The sequence below is a fragment of the Semicossyphus pulcher genome, unplaced genomic scaffold (genome assembly GCF_022749685.1).
Source record: "Semicossyphus pulcher isolate SPU_LCO1_2020_fin unplaced genomic scaffold, fSemPul1.0.p SCAF_16, whole genome shotgun sequence".
Lineage (NCBI taxonomy): Eukaryota > Metazoa > Chordata > Actinopteri > Labriformes > Labridae > Semicossyphus > Semicossyphus pulcher.
In genome coordinates, this window is record NW_027211670.1 from 9,120,576 (window position 1) to 9,137,755 (window position 17,180).

Sequence of the window (17,180 nt, forward strand, 5' to 3'; positions counted from 1 at the left end):
TTAAAACATTCAACTTGTACAACAGTTTGTTCCGACCAAGTAATCTAAATGGACAAGAGGCGTTCCATGAGTGCTGATATAGAGAACATCACTGGGACTTTTCGCTCTGTGTATCACTCCGCCTCAGCCAGGTGTTCTGACCACTGTTAATTAGCATCACAGCAGACCGTGTATGTCTACATTAATCAAGGTGGTACCTCTGAATCACACAGCAGACTCGTATTTCACTGGTTGATGATAAATTAAAACAAATGATAAAAAACAGCTGATCTGTGGTAACCTGTCGACACAGAGCGCAGGAGGATGTTTAGGTTGCTTGGCAACAAGAGTCCACTTTCACTGAAGTTGCGGAACTAATTGAGCTGGCGGAGCAAAAACAATCTGTTGTTGATTATTACTGTTTACTACTATTTGTGATGTTATACTGAATATCAGCATGCCTGTGATTATCTACGGCACTCGGCCTTACGCTTACAGCCGTGATGACATTCAGTTACACTCCCTCTCGTGATGTTGCCTAAATATAATACATTATGATTATTGAATGGATGATGCTAGATTACACTGAATCACATGTACAACATGTGATAGAAGTTCACTCATGTTAGTTCATTACAGAAATACTGTTAAGCTTTGCAGCAGCGTCTTCAATCATCTGAAGCGATTTCACTGTGACAGAAAAATTAGGCTGAAAAGCGAATAAGATGCTTAACACGAGGACACACGCAGAGAAATTGCACTCTCTCAATTTGATCAGTAATTTCGGGGTTTTGTAGATTATTTAATTTAAAGTACCCAAAACTTTTCCACTCAGCAAGAGCTATAAACACAACTTGAAAGAATGTTCTGTAGTTGAGTTCCTATCAGTTAGTTTAGGTACATGCTGTTATAAGGCTTGAAAATGGCAACAAGGAATTTTGGCACAAGACAAACTCCAGTCGACAAGTAGCAATGTTGTTTGGTCCACTCACACCCCTTCAAATGTTCACAAAGTGTCCTCACAGAATACATAAAGGCATTTCTTTCTTTGTGCTTCTTGTTACGTATTATTTACACAAACTCGGTGCGCAAACATTTGAAGAAGGTTCTCGCTCAGGTGCGGGACTGCAGTGCGAGCCTCTGGACTGTATCTGTCAGGTGGGCCATGTCGGCCTGCTGCGCCTGGTGTTTCATGTACTCCAGGGTCCGGACCTAAAGCCCGGAGAGAAAACAGGAAGTCACTGAGGTTGCATTCACAGAAAGCACGCTCAGTGCAGTGTTCATTTTCTTCCATGACGAAGACGAGACGTTGACGAGCTAAAAATAGATCGTTGATAATAAAAACTCTGACGACACGTATGTTTTGTTCTCGTTAACAAGACGAGACGGGACTAAAATGTTAGTCGTGGACTGTCGACATTCAAACTGCACTTTTTCCTCCACTGTGCGTCTAATCTGTCTGTCAAAATAACCCAGGCTTTCTGCTTCAGGCTCTGTGCACGCTCACAGAAAAAGGGGCTTCCACACAAAAAGGAGCGACCATCGGCTGTCTGCTTCAGTCAGAAAATAATGATAAAATAAATAATAAATATTGAAATAAACTAATCGCAACGCAGTACAACAACAGTACATCTCATTAATTATGGGTAGAGCTGCCTGAGAAATCTGTTAAAGGTGTCACAGTTCTGTGTGTGTGTGTGTGTGTGTGTGTGTGTGTGTGTGTGCACTCACTGAGATCCGCGTCTCACAGTATCCGTGCTTGTGGCTGAGGTTCCACAGATTGACGGACAGCTGGCTCAGCTTGTTGTTCCTCAGATCACCGTGAGCCAGCAGGACGCCGAACAGAGAAAAGGCCAGAGCGCCTTGACGCCGTGTGCTCTGCTGCTAGGGGACGACAAGAACATGTCGATATAACACTATTCACGAATCACAACCGAGTCAAATCTGAGAGTATAAAAAACACAAGAGGAGAAAAAAACACTGCTTCTCACCTCGTCCCGACCGAGTGCCTTCAGGTGGTCCAGGATCTGTCCGATCAGAGTCTCGCACAGCTTGTTGATCTCTGACAGAAACTTGGGGTCTCCTCCGTAAAGTGTCTCGTTTGAGTCCACTGAGACCAGGAAGGAGGAGAGGGGTCAGTTAGGATTAAAAGTGGCGTCTGATGAGCAGCTTTGTCACATAAATCCCACTTTAAACGTTACAAGAAGATGAAAAGTAAAGCTTCACTTAAGACTTTGTGATACAGGAATGAACCACTGATAAATCCAGAGGAGGATTAGGACTCTCTCATCTACAGTGTGTTCTAAAAATAGCACTCACAGACAGCTACATTTATTTTGTCACCTGGATTTAAAAGAAATGAATAAATTAACAGTAATTTGGATTGTAATGAGCCACAATAATGTGTGTGCGTGTACCTTTAGGGATGGAGTAGAGGTAGGTTTCCTGGCTCATGGCGGCCAGCAGGGGCAGAGCGCTGACGTAGACCCGCACCTTGGCGTCGCTGTTGTCCTCCCAGGTGTAATCCTGAACCATGTTGAGCAGGCCGCGGACCAGGTACAGCACGCCATGCTCGGGATGGTCCTGCAAACACACACGTATTGGTATAACAAGCCTGTTAGTTCACCTCCTGTGACTCTAAACCCACACCAGAGGAGGAAACTGATCCGTGTTACCGGGACAACCAGCAGCGTGGACAGGAAGTTGTTGATGAAGTCCAGCAGGAAGCTCTCAGAAGAGCGGAGCTTTCCCTCCACGCTGATGGAGCGAGGAACTTCTGGGAGAATGCTGACCGCTGCCTTAAGGAAAGCATCAGCTGGAGGAAAGGAAAGAAGGATGAGAAGGAAAGAAGGGAGGTAACGAGGAAATAAATGAGCACAGGGAGTAAGATAAAGAGAGAGAACGGAAAGGAGATCGTCAAAGGAAAGAGCTGCTCACCCTGAGAGAGACACTGGTTGGCCAGCGCGACCTGCCCGGACAGCAGATAGAGGCTGAGACGGCTGAAGATGCTGCTGAGAGACGGGATGGTGATGAAGCTGTAGGCAGCGCACGCCTGATGGAGGAGAGGGAAAGATAATCGCCCTTTAATGGCACTTTGTGGCTGATCTGAAGCCACGCTGGGCTCATTCTCCACTAAACATGTGTTCCTGTTTCTCCTGCACCGTTGAAAGCACTTCCTGAAGAAGCGTACGGTGGCCTGCAGGGATCAAATGAAGTGCTTGTTCACTCACCCTGACAAAGGCTGCAGTTTTGCGAGAGTGACTCCCTTTCATCACCCGACTCGTCTCCATCGCCAGCTGGTTCACCGTCTGGAAAGGACAATGTGGAGGTTTAGGATGGTGTGTGAACATGAATATCAAGTTACACACATACACACGCACACACATATATTTATACTGACATGAATGAGCTGCACCAGCACTGACTCCAGGTTACAGAAGGTGGCTCTGGCCTCCACACAGAAGCTCAGCTGCTGCTCGAAGTCACGACCGAAAGAAACCTAAAGAGAGTGATGGACAAACAAACCTGTTTAACTTCAGGTATAAGATTTAACATGATATGGTTAGATTGGGGGACTGTGTCTCCTGTATTTGTCACAGGGGTCAAATAAAGACTAATTAAAGTATGACCTGTTGCACTGGTCAAAATACATAATTTATACATATTTCAAATCCCCATAAAAACGTACAACCATAAATGACTCCAACCATCTGTTTATCCGAAGCCATATCTTATTCTGTTGTTCTAAAAAATATTGGAAAACTCAATCAATTAAATGCAACTGTTGCACTGAATGACATGTTACTCCATAACCATAAACACAGCACTGTTGTTTATCCCCACTTCTACTGCCCTGCTGCCTGAAATACTCACTAGAGCTACAAAAGTGTACGTATCCGCAGCTGAAAGTAGTCCCAGACAAATACGCTATTCCCTACTTGAATGATTTCCTAAAAACATGTAGTGGCAGAATACGACTTTAACTCTAAAGAAATAGTGTCTTACAGCTGAGGTCAAAATTATTAGCCCCCCTATGAAGTTTTTTTCAACAATTTCCCAAGTGCTGTTAAACAGATCAATTCATTTTTAACACAGCTTTTCCAAACATCCTAGTTTTATTTTGGATGCTTACAATAATTTACTTTGCACACAGGAACTAAATTATTTCACAAAAAACAAAAACTACCAGGGTCAAAATTATTCTTTTTATTGAGCCAAAGCACAAACCACTGTTGTGCAATCATGTGCTTTAACTTTGTAATGCTCATAGCTTGTAATCTATCAATCAATCAAGTTAAAAGTGAGGGTTGTCCTACACTTAACACTCAGTATAAAAACTTCATTAAGGGTTTGAGCTGTCACTTGAGAAAGCATCATGTCAAAAACAAAAGAACTCAGTTTAGACTTGAGAAAAAGAATTGTTGATGCTTACAAGGCAGGTGAAGGATATACAAAGTTATCACAGCGTTTCCAAGTGTCAAGAAGTGGAGTGAGAAGTATCATCAAGAAATTCAAAGAGAGCCACACAGTACAAAACAAGTCTGGCAGAGGTAGGAAGGGAAAGACTTCAAAGACTCTGGAAAGAAAACTGGTGAGAGATGTGTCTAAAGACCCGAGAACAACTACCAAAACACGAGTTAATGACTTAGCCAAGTCAGGAATCGTACTGTCAAACAAGACAGTCACTAGAGCCCTGCACAGACATTGACGGCGAGGATGCAGGCCAAGAAAAACAGAAGAGACACCTTCAAGCCAGACTGAAGTATGCTAAGGACAATCTGGAGAAAGATTATGCTTACTGGAGGCGTGTTCTTTGGTCAGATGAGACCACACTAGATCTCTTTGGCCATAGAGATGTTGCTTATGTTTGGAGAAAGAAGGGAGAGGAGTATAACCCAAAGAATCCCGCCCCCACAGTTAAACACGGTGGTGGGAGTATCGTGCTGTGGGGATGCTTCAGTGCGTCTGGCACTGGGAATCTTGTCAAGGTTGAAGGAATCATTAAGAAAGAAGGATATGTGAAGATTTTGAAAGAAAACCTCGAGCAGTCAGCAGCAGAACTGGGTCTGGGTCGTCGCTTTGTCTTCCAACATGACAACGACCCAAAACACACGTCGCTCCTGGTGAAGAACTACCTCCAAAAAAACAAAGTGAACGTCATTGACTGGCCTGCACAAAGCCCTGACTTGAATCCCATTGAAAATCTGTGTGAACTGAAGACCAGTGTCCATGCCAGAAGACCATTATATCTGGAGGAGCTTGAAAGATTTGCCAAAGAAGGATGGGCTTGGATTCCTCGGGCGATGTGTCAGAGACTTGTTACAAACTACAACAAACGACTGCACGCTGATATCCAGCAAAAAGGATACACAACTGACTATTAGCATCAGGGGGGTTAATCATTTTGACCTCATGTCCTAATGATCTAGCCTAATCTCATACTGCTTATCAAGGTTCTGTGAACTTATCATGAAGATGATTGTTATGAAGATGATGGGTGATGCCCAAAGCACAGTGCAGGTTAGGGATCGACCGATTATCGGCGCCGATATCCAGCATTTTGACTCATATCGGCATCGGCCTTTAAAAAAATAAAATAAAATAAATAATTTTATTTTTTTTTATCCGACGGCCGATAAGAGTGCAGAGTGCTCACACACACGGCAGAGAGGATAAAAAGTTAATTTCTTTGCAAATTTTATTTAACTTTGTTTTATTTACTTTATAAAACTTCAGGAAGTTATTTATTTATTTATTTAAATTTTCAGTTAACTTTATAAGAGATGCTGCTGACCCTGGGAACTCCCTGCGCTTTTTGTTTGTTTGTTTAATAAACATATGCTTAAAGGCATTTAAACAAAGTTAAGTGTTGGAGTTTGTATTATTCAAAATTTTGACACCAATATTTTCACTTTTACTGCAAATGAATATCGGCTCCAAATATCGGTTATCGGCCTCCTTGACTACTTATAATCGGTATCGGTATCGGCCCTCAAAAAACCATATCGGTCTATCTCTAGTGCAGGTTTTGGTCGTTTCATGGTTTTCTGTGTACCAAAAGAAATATGTACATAACAATTAAACATCAGTGATATATCTAAAGGAGTTTTACCATGCGGATGAAGCCGATGATCAGCAGAGCCAAAGATCTTTTCTCATCCTCCAAAGTAAGAGCGCTGCAGAACAAAGAGCAGAGAACAGACTGAGGGCTGTCAGAAGAGCTGCTGGCAATTGAAATATTGGTCCTCATTAAATGTATATATTAACAGAACTGAATGAACAACAATTTCCTAAAAGCTATAAAGAACAACAACCTTTAAGGAAGTTACAGGTAAAGGACACACACACAAACAACAACCTACTTGACAGAGTCGTGCATGGTCTTGCAGATGTGCAGCATGGCGTTCAGGATGACCGGGTCTCTGGTGGGCTCCACCTGGTGTCTGCAGGGGACAAACAAACAGATGGAGACTATTAGAGGTTCAAGATTTTAAGATACAGTGTCACTGTGCCAATGAAGGTCATTATTTTCTCTCACCTAATGAAGACCTCCATGATGGACCTGCAGACCTCCACCCTCACACTGTCCTTCTGGAACATGTCTAAGAACGGCAGGAAACGCTCCTGGGAAACAAAACAAGTTAGTGAAACTGTGGCAGGAAACAGATGTCTTGTCGGTGATCATTAGAAGCGGCGTTTGCTCACCATGGAGAAGAGGACGGAGAAGTCGTGGAAGTAGGTGAGGATCTTCCTGATCACTGACTGCAGCTGCACCACAACAAAACACAACAGAGTCACTACAGAGCAGACAGCAGGATGAGGAAGATGTTACTGATCCTGTGAGGTGCTCACCTGAGGATAAGCGTCCTCAAACGCCCGGTCGGGGGTCATGTGTTTGATGATGTCAGCCAGAACTGTGTTGACCTCACGTTTCTGACACAAAGAGAAGAAAGTGACACAAACTTTAAATTCCACTTAATAATAAGTGCCACATCTCCTCCTCTCTCCTGTGCTTTACTCACTGTAAAGTGTCGGCAGGTGAACTCCACCCAGATCTCAGCACAGTTGATGTAATCCTAAAAACCACAACACACATAAGCAGTCATAACCTGAATATTTTCATGTTTTCAACGTGCGAGCAGCATTATTCTCACCGTAGGACTGCGGACTTTGGTGACGACCTTCCAGGCTTCATTCAGGATCGTCAGCCGCTCAGATTCTGGAGGGTCGGCGCAAGCCAGACTGCGACCAAGAGACCCGAACAAGAGATGCTGGAGAAGCAGGATGAACTTAAGCACACTAAACTCGAACGTGAAAATCATTGACAAAATCTACTATTAAATTTATTGGACCACTATATTACAACTGTTCGCGCCCTCTGACCTTTGGGAATCCGGCCTCGTCGCAGTCTTTGATCATACTGATGAAGTCTGTGGCTCTGGCTGCAACAAACTCCGGCCTGAACGCCCTCATGACTGAATTCAGCAGCAAGGCACTGTGGGAAACAGGAACATGATGTTTTTTTTACCATCAAATTATCCTTTTTTCCCCCATCGCGAGCAGAAACACTTGAAACACTTTCTGCTTCCAGAAACAGGATTTTAAATGAAGAGCTTTCAGACCTTTCTGATGTTTTAAAATAAAGCGAAACCTTGTCGCTGGTTGTGAAACAAGATGTTTTCTTCTTTGCTTCTCTTTAGAATTTGAAAAGAAAGAAGTTAAAATGATCACAAAGGCAAACCATTGAATTAAAAAGCAATTTTATGAGGCAGAAATATTGTTTTCCTCCTGCTTTCCTTTCTTGTTAATCATCTGAAGACCCTCGAGATGCATCTTTGGTGGCTGAAGTGTATCATATTGTAACTCTCTCCTGAGAAATGTATTTCTTGTAGCGCCTTATCTTTCACCAACAGGAAAAAACCTACTCATCAAATTCTCCTGATTATTAAAAGCACTCACTTGTTCCCCAGCTTCTTGCATCTCTCCATCATCTCCGTCAGCAGAGCCTTTAATGGAAAGACAAACAGCAGTTTGACTTTGAAAATATTCAGTACCTCTCAGCTTAAAAGGTTCCAGCTATCTAATAAGTAAAAGGTGTGTGACAGCGAACCTCTGGAGCTCTGTAGGCGATGCACTGCAGGATCCAGTTGATAGCAGGGGAATAAAGCGTCAAGTACTCGGGCACCTCCACCCTCTGCTGCTGCAGCTGGTTCTGCACGCTCTCCCCGCTGATCTGCCGGAAGGTGCCCAGCAGGTCAAAGAAGTTGCGGTTCAGGCTGTCTTTCAGCTGGGGGGCGACTTCCATGCCCACCTGGAGGGAGAGAGCACTGTTATCTCCTTCCTTTCCCTCCTGCATCAGAGGGACTCACAGGTTCTTTTAGTTTCTGTCTGTTCGGTCGTTTTGCATCTATCTGTAGTTCTTCTGTGTTTTTGTAGTTCTTAAATGTCTCTTTGGGCGAGTGTGTGTCTCTCTGTGGTAGTTCTTTGTCTCTTTGTTGTTCTGAGTCTCTATGTTGTTGTTTTATGTCATTGTAAAGTTGTCTGAGTCTCTTTGCGGTTGTTATGCATATCTTGTTATTGCTCTGTTTCTCTGTAGACCTTTCATGACTCTTTGTGGTAGCTTGTGTTGCGTTTGTGGTGGTTTTGTCTGTCTTTTTTTGTCATTTTCTATTGATTTTACAACAGGAAATGTCACCAGTCTAAGGGCCACCTGACGCCTTGGGCCCCTGGCCTGTGCACAGTTGGCCCTTTCAGCAATCTATCCATGGTTATGCTATAATATACTCTGTAAACAAAGGACAGTTCTCTAGAAAATACAGGGAATGTTCCTGTTTTACTTGTACAGATTTTAAGGTTGAGCAACAAAATCAAAGATTAAAATTATTCCTGGAGGTAAATCGCCTAAATTTATCTACATACACTTAACAAATGCAGGATGAATGTTAGGAAGAGATCCTGCCTCACCCTGCAGAGGTACGCTCTGGTGTACGCTGCCACCAGAGGGTCTCCGATCCCTCTGATCATGGCCGTCAACCGAGGGAGCGTCTCCTGAATACCGCTGTGGAAGAGGAAAGCAAGTTGTGTTATTTGTCAACAAAAACACCTCTTTAGCATAAGGGGTTCAAATATATCGTTACTTTCAAAAACACCAAGAAAGGCATTCTGATGCACAAGAGTAAAGTCTATGATGTGATACAAGTTTATGACTGAGGAATACTTGAAACAAAGGCAGAATATTTAAGAAATGGTTCTCAAACAAAAGAGCTACATTTATTACAAAATTTAAGGGGATAAAAGACAAAAACGTACGATTTGTTCAGGAAGCGGTTGCACTTCAGAATGGCAGCCTCGACGTATCTGTTCACAGAGGTCAAAGGGTCAAGGAGTGTGTCTTTGATGATCTACAGCCTCACTGAGACGACATTAATAAAGGATACAATCTGGGCAGAAGCTCTCTGATGGAGGCGATCTTGAAGAACCAGTTGAGGCAGGTCTCTTTGGCCGTGTCGTTCACATCGTCAACAGTGAAGGATTCTGAGGAAGGAGGATGTCGAGCGACATATCAAAACCAGAGGCACCCACCATATATCCATCAAGTGTCCCTTAGACAACTAGAAGTCATCCCATCCTTACCTGGTAGGGGTCTCGGGTCTGAACACATGGTCCAGATTCTATCGTACACCAGCCGGCCTACAACGAGAGAGACTACAGTCAGAGGAGCTGCTTTGTTTTTTTTTAACTGAGAGAAACAAGACTTCTTTACGTACCGAAAGTGTCGAGGATATCAGTGATGAGAACAAACTTGCTCGGGTAGAACTGGATCACAGAGGTGTCGGACAGAAGCTTAGAGCACTGAAACACAGATCACAGATCAGGATTAATGTTTTCACACAGAAGACTAAAGTTTTTCCCACATTATTTGCAGGGTGAGGGTTTTTTTAAGTGCAGCACTAACCTGGATGACGATCTTCAGGGCTTTGACCTTCTGGTCCGAGGCCCAGGCCTCCTTCAGGGACTGGTTCAGCTCCTCGATGCGGTTGGCGTAATCCTGCTGGGAGAGGTTCAGCAGCTCTCTCTGGGAACCCTGAACACAACACACAAACAAGTAGGTACAAATGACATATTCGCTCTTCTGTGGATTCACCCTGCTTAGCTAGAATGTAGCTAATTTAAGCACCAATGGAAGTGGAAGCATCTTATTTGTGCCTACATGCTTACTGAAACTGTACGTATAATAGAGCATTTGATGAGCACTTTGATTCAAGTCTGACAGTAAGGAGTGAGAGGATGATTTTAGAAGAAATGCTCTCATTTGAAGCTGAATCTCATGATGATTCAGGTTAACAGCAGCACACATAAAATCACATATCATCCTGTTCCCATGTGAACTCATGCACATAAAAATGTACCTCCTCAAGATCATCCAGCTCCTCCAGGCGAGTTCGAACTTTCTCTGAAACAGCCGATGATCCTGGACTTGGAGCTTTTCCTGCAGCGACAACCAAATTACTTTGTTAGCTTTTTAGTATAGTTCAAACATGCACAGGTCTGTAGTGATTATTTAAAGGTTACTTAAAGGATTAGTGTAAAGTAATAATCTTGAAGATTTTCATTAAATAAATGTCTGTTAAGTCACCAGACTGGGTGTCTGGTGCAACTTTCGGGAAAGAAATCACAAGTGGCGCCCAGTTAGTGACGAGTTTTCCATCACCAAGCAGTGGTTGGTCTGCCAGAGAGGGTAGGCGGAGCAAAGCGGCTGCTTTTCCTGTTGCGAGTAAACAGTAATCTACTATGGCTGAACAAACAAAGAAGAGATTGATGACTACAGATACAACTTCAAAAAAAGTTAAAATTTCAAAAAAGTTAAAATCTAAAGAAAAAGCGACAAACTCGACGCTCAGATGAAGACAAACAGTCTTAAAAGGAAAGCGACCGTCAGCGAGGAAAATCAAGAGTTACAACCGGAGCCAACCGTGGTCGTCAGTCACACATGCAGCACTGTCTGGATATCTGGTGCTCCCGCAATTACCGTTTATCGCCACAAGTCCCGCCAAAGAGAACGAAAAGGAAATCTTTGAGATCAGCACTATAAATATTTATGGCTGGAAAAAAAACAAAAAAACACTGACATATATTTCCACCTTATAAAGTTGGCATAGCTGACATTTATTTGACACTGTTTTTCGGGACATCCAACAAATTGTAGTCCAATTTTGCCCCTCCTTTTTCTCTGTTTTGGCCTCATCCAACTCCTGTCAACTACTGTCTGTCTGCTGTTTTTTGGTGAGAAGGTAGTGTACATCAGACAAACAAGACCAATGAGAGCCATGAGAGGCGAGCAAAACAAAGTAGAAGCCTGCAAAACCAAAACAACAATATGAATATCACTAAAAAGTGCCAAAGAGCTGAGACAACAGCAGTGCTGAGTGATAATTTTCCATATGTATGCAACTACAAGCTGACCCTTTTAAATTTACATAGTCAGTATTAATAGTGTTATTATAAATATATTGATTATAGCAGCTTTAATGTCTCAGAATGATAATAAAATCCTTGTTGTTACATGCGTCATAAATTACGGTGTTTGTCTATTGCTACACTATGGTGTAATATATTTATTAAAGTTATTATAATAAAGACAAACACAGGTCTTACCTTTATCAGAACCCATAAAAAGATTCTATGAAGACAAAGAAAATGGAATTAGGTTTGTGTCTTGCTAAACTTTTTTAGTTTGTAGTCACAGAAAACCTACAAACGACTCACAATCGACAGTTTTTCTGTGGTGGTGAACCTCGCCAAGATCTCTCCTCGTTTTGCTGACCAGGACTCAAAGTCTACTCCCACCGCCTCTTCATCCTTCTCCTTCCTCTTCCTCCCCAGGTCCTGAAAGCAATGACACCTTCTTAAGAAAACAAGTTTGGTACCATCTTTCCTTCACTTGTGTATCTTTCATAATCAAGGTAAAACAGCAATTGTTAAAACATTTTTTTCCTGTCCTCAGTGTGAACTGACCCCTGTGGAGGCGCTGTGTGACATGGTGGGGATCTCACTGGCTGAGGCTGCAGCAAACATGGAGAGGGGGTCGGTCCCATCCAGCATGGAGCTGAGGGGGTCTGCGGGGGCAGAGGAGGAGGAGGAGGAAGATGAGGAGGTGCTGCCTTTACGAGCTCCACGGCGGGTCTTTGTGTCTGTCACCTGGTTGGAGAAGGGATAACATGTTCAGAGCTGTTAAAAGGGACATTAAAGCTACCTTTTAAATCTCATAAACAACTGAATTATGCTTTACACAACATGAATAGCTCTATTTGATTTTTCAAGTCAAATATTAGATTGTGTATTGTGTTTATGCTGACAGAGGAACTGGATCAGATGCTGTGATGTTGTGGCAGAGATCATAATTTTATAATAGTAGTGGCACAACAGTATGAAGAAGGTAATAAAAGCAGATGGTCTACCATGATGGGTTTGAGGGGATGGTAGTCTCCAAATTCCACCAGAGCAGCCTCAGGACGACATCTCTGCAGCTCTGACTCATAGTTGCGCATGTGCGAACGCCTAGTTACACAACAGAAGGACAGGAGAGCAGACCAGGTTCAATTGTTTCTACAAAAACCAGTCACCACGTTGGCATTGGTTTACAATGACATTCACCCTTAAGCTCATTTTGTGCCTTGCTTTTATCTTCAAGAAACACTGATTATGTTCCATAAGGATCTGAGAGGTTGCCTCAAACATAAACACTGAAGGCCTGTGGTGGGGAAAGACCCCCAGCTGTCACTATGTCATGCAACTGTCAGCTGATGACAGAGATGCAACAGTGCCATTACACTACACTTACTGTAAGGAATGACCACAATCCTTTAAGTATACTTGTGCACTATAGCTTTCACTATTAAACAACATCTGGAAGCTGGAACAAGGCTGAAGGAAAAAAGGTATGTTAACAACAAAGTGTTAGCATGTGTCTGACATCATCACCAATATGTACATTTAAATTTAAATCTAGACAACCTTAAAACAAGACTGCTACTAAATATATTTAAGAACAACTTTGACACATCCCCATAGACTTTTTCTAGCCTAAAACCAAATCACTGCCATTGAGCTTATGTTATTTAAGGCTTGGTTGCAACTTGTGATGTTATGTTGAAAACCTGCAAAGACATTTTATGTGGGGCGTTATATTACAGTTAAGCTCGAAATACACGCATTTGCACTGCGTATACGTTCTCAAAATTCGCACTACATAAATAAACACACAATTCAATAAATTCAGGTTGATGATACGGAGTTTTTCAACTGAAAAAAGAGCACCTACCACTGCACCGCAGCCATTTTTATTTACAGTCATATGACACTGCAGTACTTCCTGGTTATACCTAATTTGGGGAAAACGCTGTGTTAACTGGCGACCTGTTAAATGTGTAATGATGTCATCGTAGGGCTGCTATTTTAAATACGTAATATGGAGTTATTTTACCATTTTAACAGCGACAATGTGAACAGAACGCCGTTTTAATGAACTATTACAGTTAAAGAGAACTTCATTTCCCAGGGAACATTGCGCTCTGAAGCGGGCGGCCACCACAGAGAAGAAAAAAAGAAGAGATCCCACTTTGAAATGATTTTGTGCGGACTCAACCATTTTAGAGGAACTTCACTTTGTCTGACTTACAGGTTACTGGAGAAAATCAACAAAACTATTTTGACTATTGTAGAACAGCAGTTGACCTATATTACTACATGTTACACAAACATTTCGAGGCGGTTGGATTAGTCGAGCGAAAGACGTTAATGGTTGTGAGTGAAACATCAGTGTAATAGACGATCTTCGTGAGCACCGCCGTTTCTCGCCGCGGGTCTGCAGCAGTCAGTGAGGATTTTAGCGTACAGTTTAGCCCGACCATGACCTGACCGTAGTGCTGCAGGTTTGTCCGCCCGTTCACCTGAGCAGGTACAGTATGTCAATATCAAGTTTGGTCCGGTATAGGTCCGCGTTTGTGGTCTGTATTTATTAGAATGACTCTGTACATGGGTGGGTTGAAGGTGGCTGGAGGCAGCTAGCGGTTAGCTATGGTTAAAGCATGACATATTGTGGCTAATTGGAGAATTGCTTTTCTGTACTAATGGATAAGATCAGATATTTAGTTATAACGCTCATAGTGAAATGTTATAATGTGCAGATTAGCTTGTTTTCTCACTCGTCTATTGAATCATTCAGCCCTTATTGTGACACAGAAACCTGTGCTGATATTAACAGCTGCATGTCAATAACAGACACAGACAAACGTAACATACGTTACTACATAAAAATACGTGTCGTAATACTTATATGTACATGTATTATAGGAAAAGAAACCTTCTGGCTTTGACTGTTGGTACTATAACACAATGTCTTATCCAAACTCGTTGGGTGGATGATATAATCTGAAAAAAAATAATGACCCAATGGTGTAAATTTCACTTTAAAGGCCCTTTAGATAGGAATAATACATTATTGAAAAGAGTTGCATTAAAACATTAGGGTTTAAAATATTTTTTATAGTCAATACATTTAATTGTCATGTTTAGATAAGACATAATTTGGTATGGCAATCAAAAAGATAATAAATTGTCAACAATATAAAGCGGAAAATCCTCCTATTAGGGTGTCTGAACCAGAGCTTGTCTGCCATTTTTTTAAATTTCTGATTACTCTTTATGACCTACAAAAGCAAACCAGACCATCAGCGACAAGATTGATTATTTCTATATAGTTATATTTTTAATGCCTGAAACTGCTGGCAGGGGGGTAGGTGTCAGACGCAGCGGTTAACTCCATGCTGCCTTTGTTTACATTTTCCATGGCATACATTTAAAGTGAGTGATACATGTGTTTTTTTTGTTCATAAACACCACTTAATCATGTACAGGAAAAAATCAGCAAAGAGATAAGAGGTACAGCTTTGTCCACAGGGGGCGCCAAAAGCAACACAAAACAAAAGTTCCTCAAGGGAGCTTGAAGTAGTTGCCAATAAATATAATTTTTTATTCCTTACTCAATTAGCTGACTTTTCATCCCAAATTTAAACAATAGCTAAACCCCAGACATTATTTAGTCACATTATACCATATTGATAAGAATATAAACTTGAATATTTTTATGTTTGTGTGTATATTTATATATAGTGAAAAAAATCTTGCTACAGAAGTACCAGAGTGTCTTCTGACACCACTCACAAACAGAAGGAAAAAGCTTACAAATCTGCGTAGACTTACGTTTTTCCATTTTGAACTATATTTAAAATGTTCCTGGCAGTCTTTTAATCGACTGCAGCTATCAGCAGATGCATCTTCCTTCTCTTTGACTGAGAGACAGCAGGACAGAGCAGGGCTTATCACAGTGGGACAAACAGGAAGTGAAGTGATCTCCGTGCCTTTTAAGACCAGATTTAGGGCAGCTGGTTGCCATAGAGACTGCGGTGCCCTGCTTTGTGCCACTCTCTCATGTTCTTTCTGTCTCTCAGGTGCAGAACTTAGAAATTATATAATGCCTTTTAACACTCCTGTTTACTGAGCCTGCAGCCTCCCTGTGCAACAAGCAGAAATGATGCTACATATATTTCTTCATATTAATTCTTTTTCTGATGTCATGATGTTGATTTCAGCCGTTACATCTTAATTGTGACATATTTAATCCAACCAAAACCTTCTTCCAGAAATATAGATAGCTCTATTTCCTACTGAAAAGCACCACCACTCTATATTTGCCATGATGAAATTCAGCGAAATTGACCTGGTTAATCATATAGTAAAATACAGAGTGAAGGTCAAAGGTCTCATTTGTATGGAAGCCAATTTCTGCCATTAAAAAATAAAGAAATGATAAAATGTTTGGAATGATAAAAATATAAAAAGTATATGATACCTAGGGATGAGCGATGTGGCCTAAAAATTCTATCACGATATTTCACAAAGTTTTGCGATAACAAAAAAAACCGGAATGTTTTGTGTGTGATTTCAGGCAGATACACGTCACGTCGCTGCCACCGATGTTTTCTGAAGCAGCATGTAATGATGATGAGCGCTCACTCTGCAGTAAATGTTCTTATTGTATTAAATTCTTTTCCTAATATCTATCAAACACTGAAGTCTGCCCTCAGCTGAGCGCCCCCGCCTCTCCACACTCTGCGCATGCAGGGGCGGGGCTTACATGGACAGACAGGCATCTCTCATGCTCGTGTCGGTTTAAAGCGGAGGCGAGTGCTTCTAAAATGAACTGAAAACTTCTTAGCAGTAACAATTTTCTTGCAGATTTTACAAATGATGTTGCTTTGTTGGAGGTCTGACCTCTTGTAGCCAAACCACTTCCACATGACCGAAGTAGCGCCCTTCCTGGGTACTAAATCTTTGTGAACGCCGTAGGCTGCATGCTCAGGTATGCAAATACGCCAACACATCATTGCGCTGCTACATCTTTGATATTGTGATATGACACTTTCTTATCACGTAAAAGAATGCTACCAGTATAATCTGAACGATATGATATGGCACAGCCCTGATGATACCTAGTCTAAAGTATGAGTTAGCATAGTAATCTTATTTTGGCGGAACAAAACAGTTGTGCTGTTTGTTTGTTTTTTTTGTGATAAGAAACCAAACCAAGGGGAAACATTTAAAACTTAACCAACTTATCTACTCATTCAGAACCGATAAAATTAACTAGGGATGCACGATATTGGATTTTTTGCCGATTGCCGATATTTTACAACCCATTTAGCCAATTACCGATACCGATACCGATATTTTTTTCCCGCACACCTAATGGCAGAGATCATCAACTCTCTTCTGTATTGGAATTAGCGTACGGTATAATGGTGATACTCTTATCACATTTGTTACAACGGTCGGGGTGACGGGTCTTGAGATGGTTAATCAAGTTTGTAGTGTTGAAAGACTTTGCCTTGGCTCCTCCTCGCATCACCGAAGCTGAGCAGTCATTGCAAACAGCAGTTTTGCTTTCTATTTCTGACACTTTGAAAAACTTCCACACCACGGACATTTTGGCTTCTAACTCTCTCATGCTGCAGGTAGACACACGTGACGTCATCACGCTGCGCCGCGCAGGTCTTCTTCGCGCCGGGGAAATTGCGCCGAGGTCGGGCATTTAATCAAGTATGCAGCAGACCATTATTTTATCAGTTAATTATATCGGCGGA

General features: G+C 41.9%; 1 protein-coding gene across 2 annotated transcripts; it reads right to left on the bottom strand.

The window, feature by feature from the left end:
- Nucleotides 1-71: 71 nt before the first annotated feature.
- vps35l (VPS35 endosomal protein sorting factor like) lies at nucleotides 72-12,532 on the bottom strand. Of its 2 annotated transcripts, none has more exons than XM_069664247.1 (29): nucleotides 12,438-12,532; nucleotides 11,995-12,177; nucleotides 11,746-11,865; nucleotides 11,635-11,659; nucleotides 10,389-10,468; nucleotides 9,935-10,063; nucleotides 9,747-9,831; nucleotides 9,613-9,669; nucleotides 9,417-9,513; nucleotides 9,289-9,336; nucleotides 8,944-9,037; nucleotides 8,090-8,290; nucleotides 7,939-7,985; nucleotides 7,363-7,474; nucleotides 7,134-7,250; nucleotides 7,002-7,055; nucleotides 6,832-6,912; nucleotides 6,685-6,747; nucleotides 6,518-6,603; nucleotides 6,342-6,422; nucleotides 6,092-6,155; nucleotides 3,380-3,478; nucleotides 3,210-3,287; nucleotides 2,917-3,031; nucleotides 2,655-2,794; nucleotides 2,397-2,562; nucleotides 1,971-2,089; nucleotides 1,711-1,860; nucleotides 72-1,191 (listed from the first exon to the last, which is right to left on the bottom strand). In XM_069664247.1, exons 1-29 carry the CDS (start codon nucleotides 12,525-12,527, stop codon nucleotides 1,093-1,095), a joined length of 2,880 nt encoding a protein of 959 aa, XP_069520348.1. In that variant the 5' UTR covers nucleotides 12,528-12,532; the 3' UTR covers nucleotides 72-1,092. The 2 variants fall into 2 exon arrangements, with proteins under 2 accessions (XP_069520348.1, XP_069520347.1); XM_069664246.1 differs by having other exon boundaries at nucleotides 1,711-1,863.
- Between the last annotated feature and the right edge of the window lie 4,648 nt (nucleotides 12,533-17,180).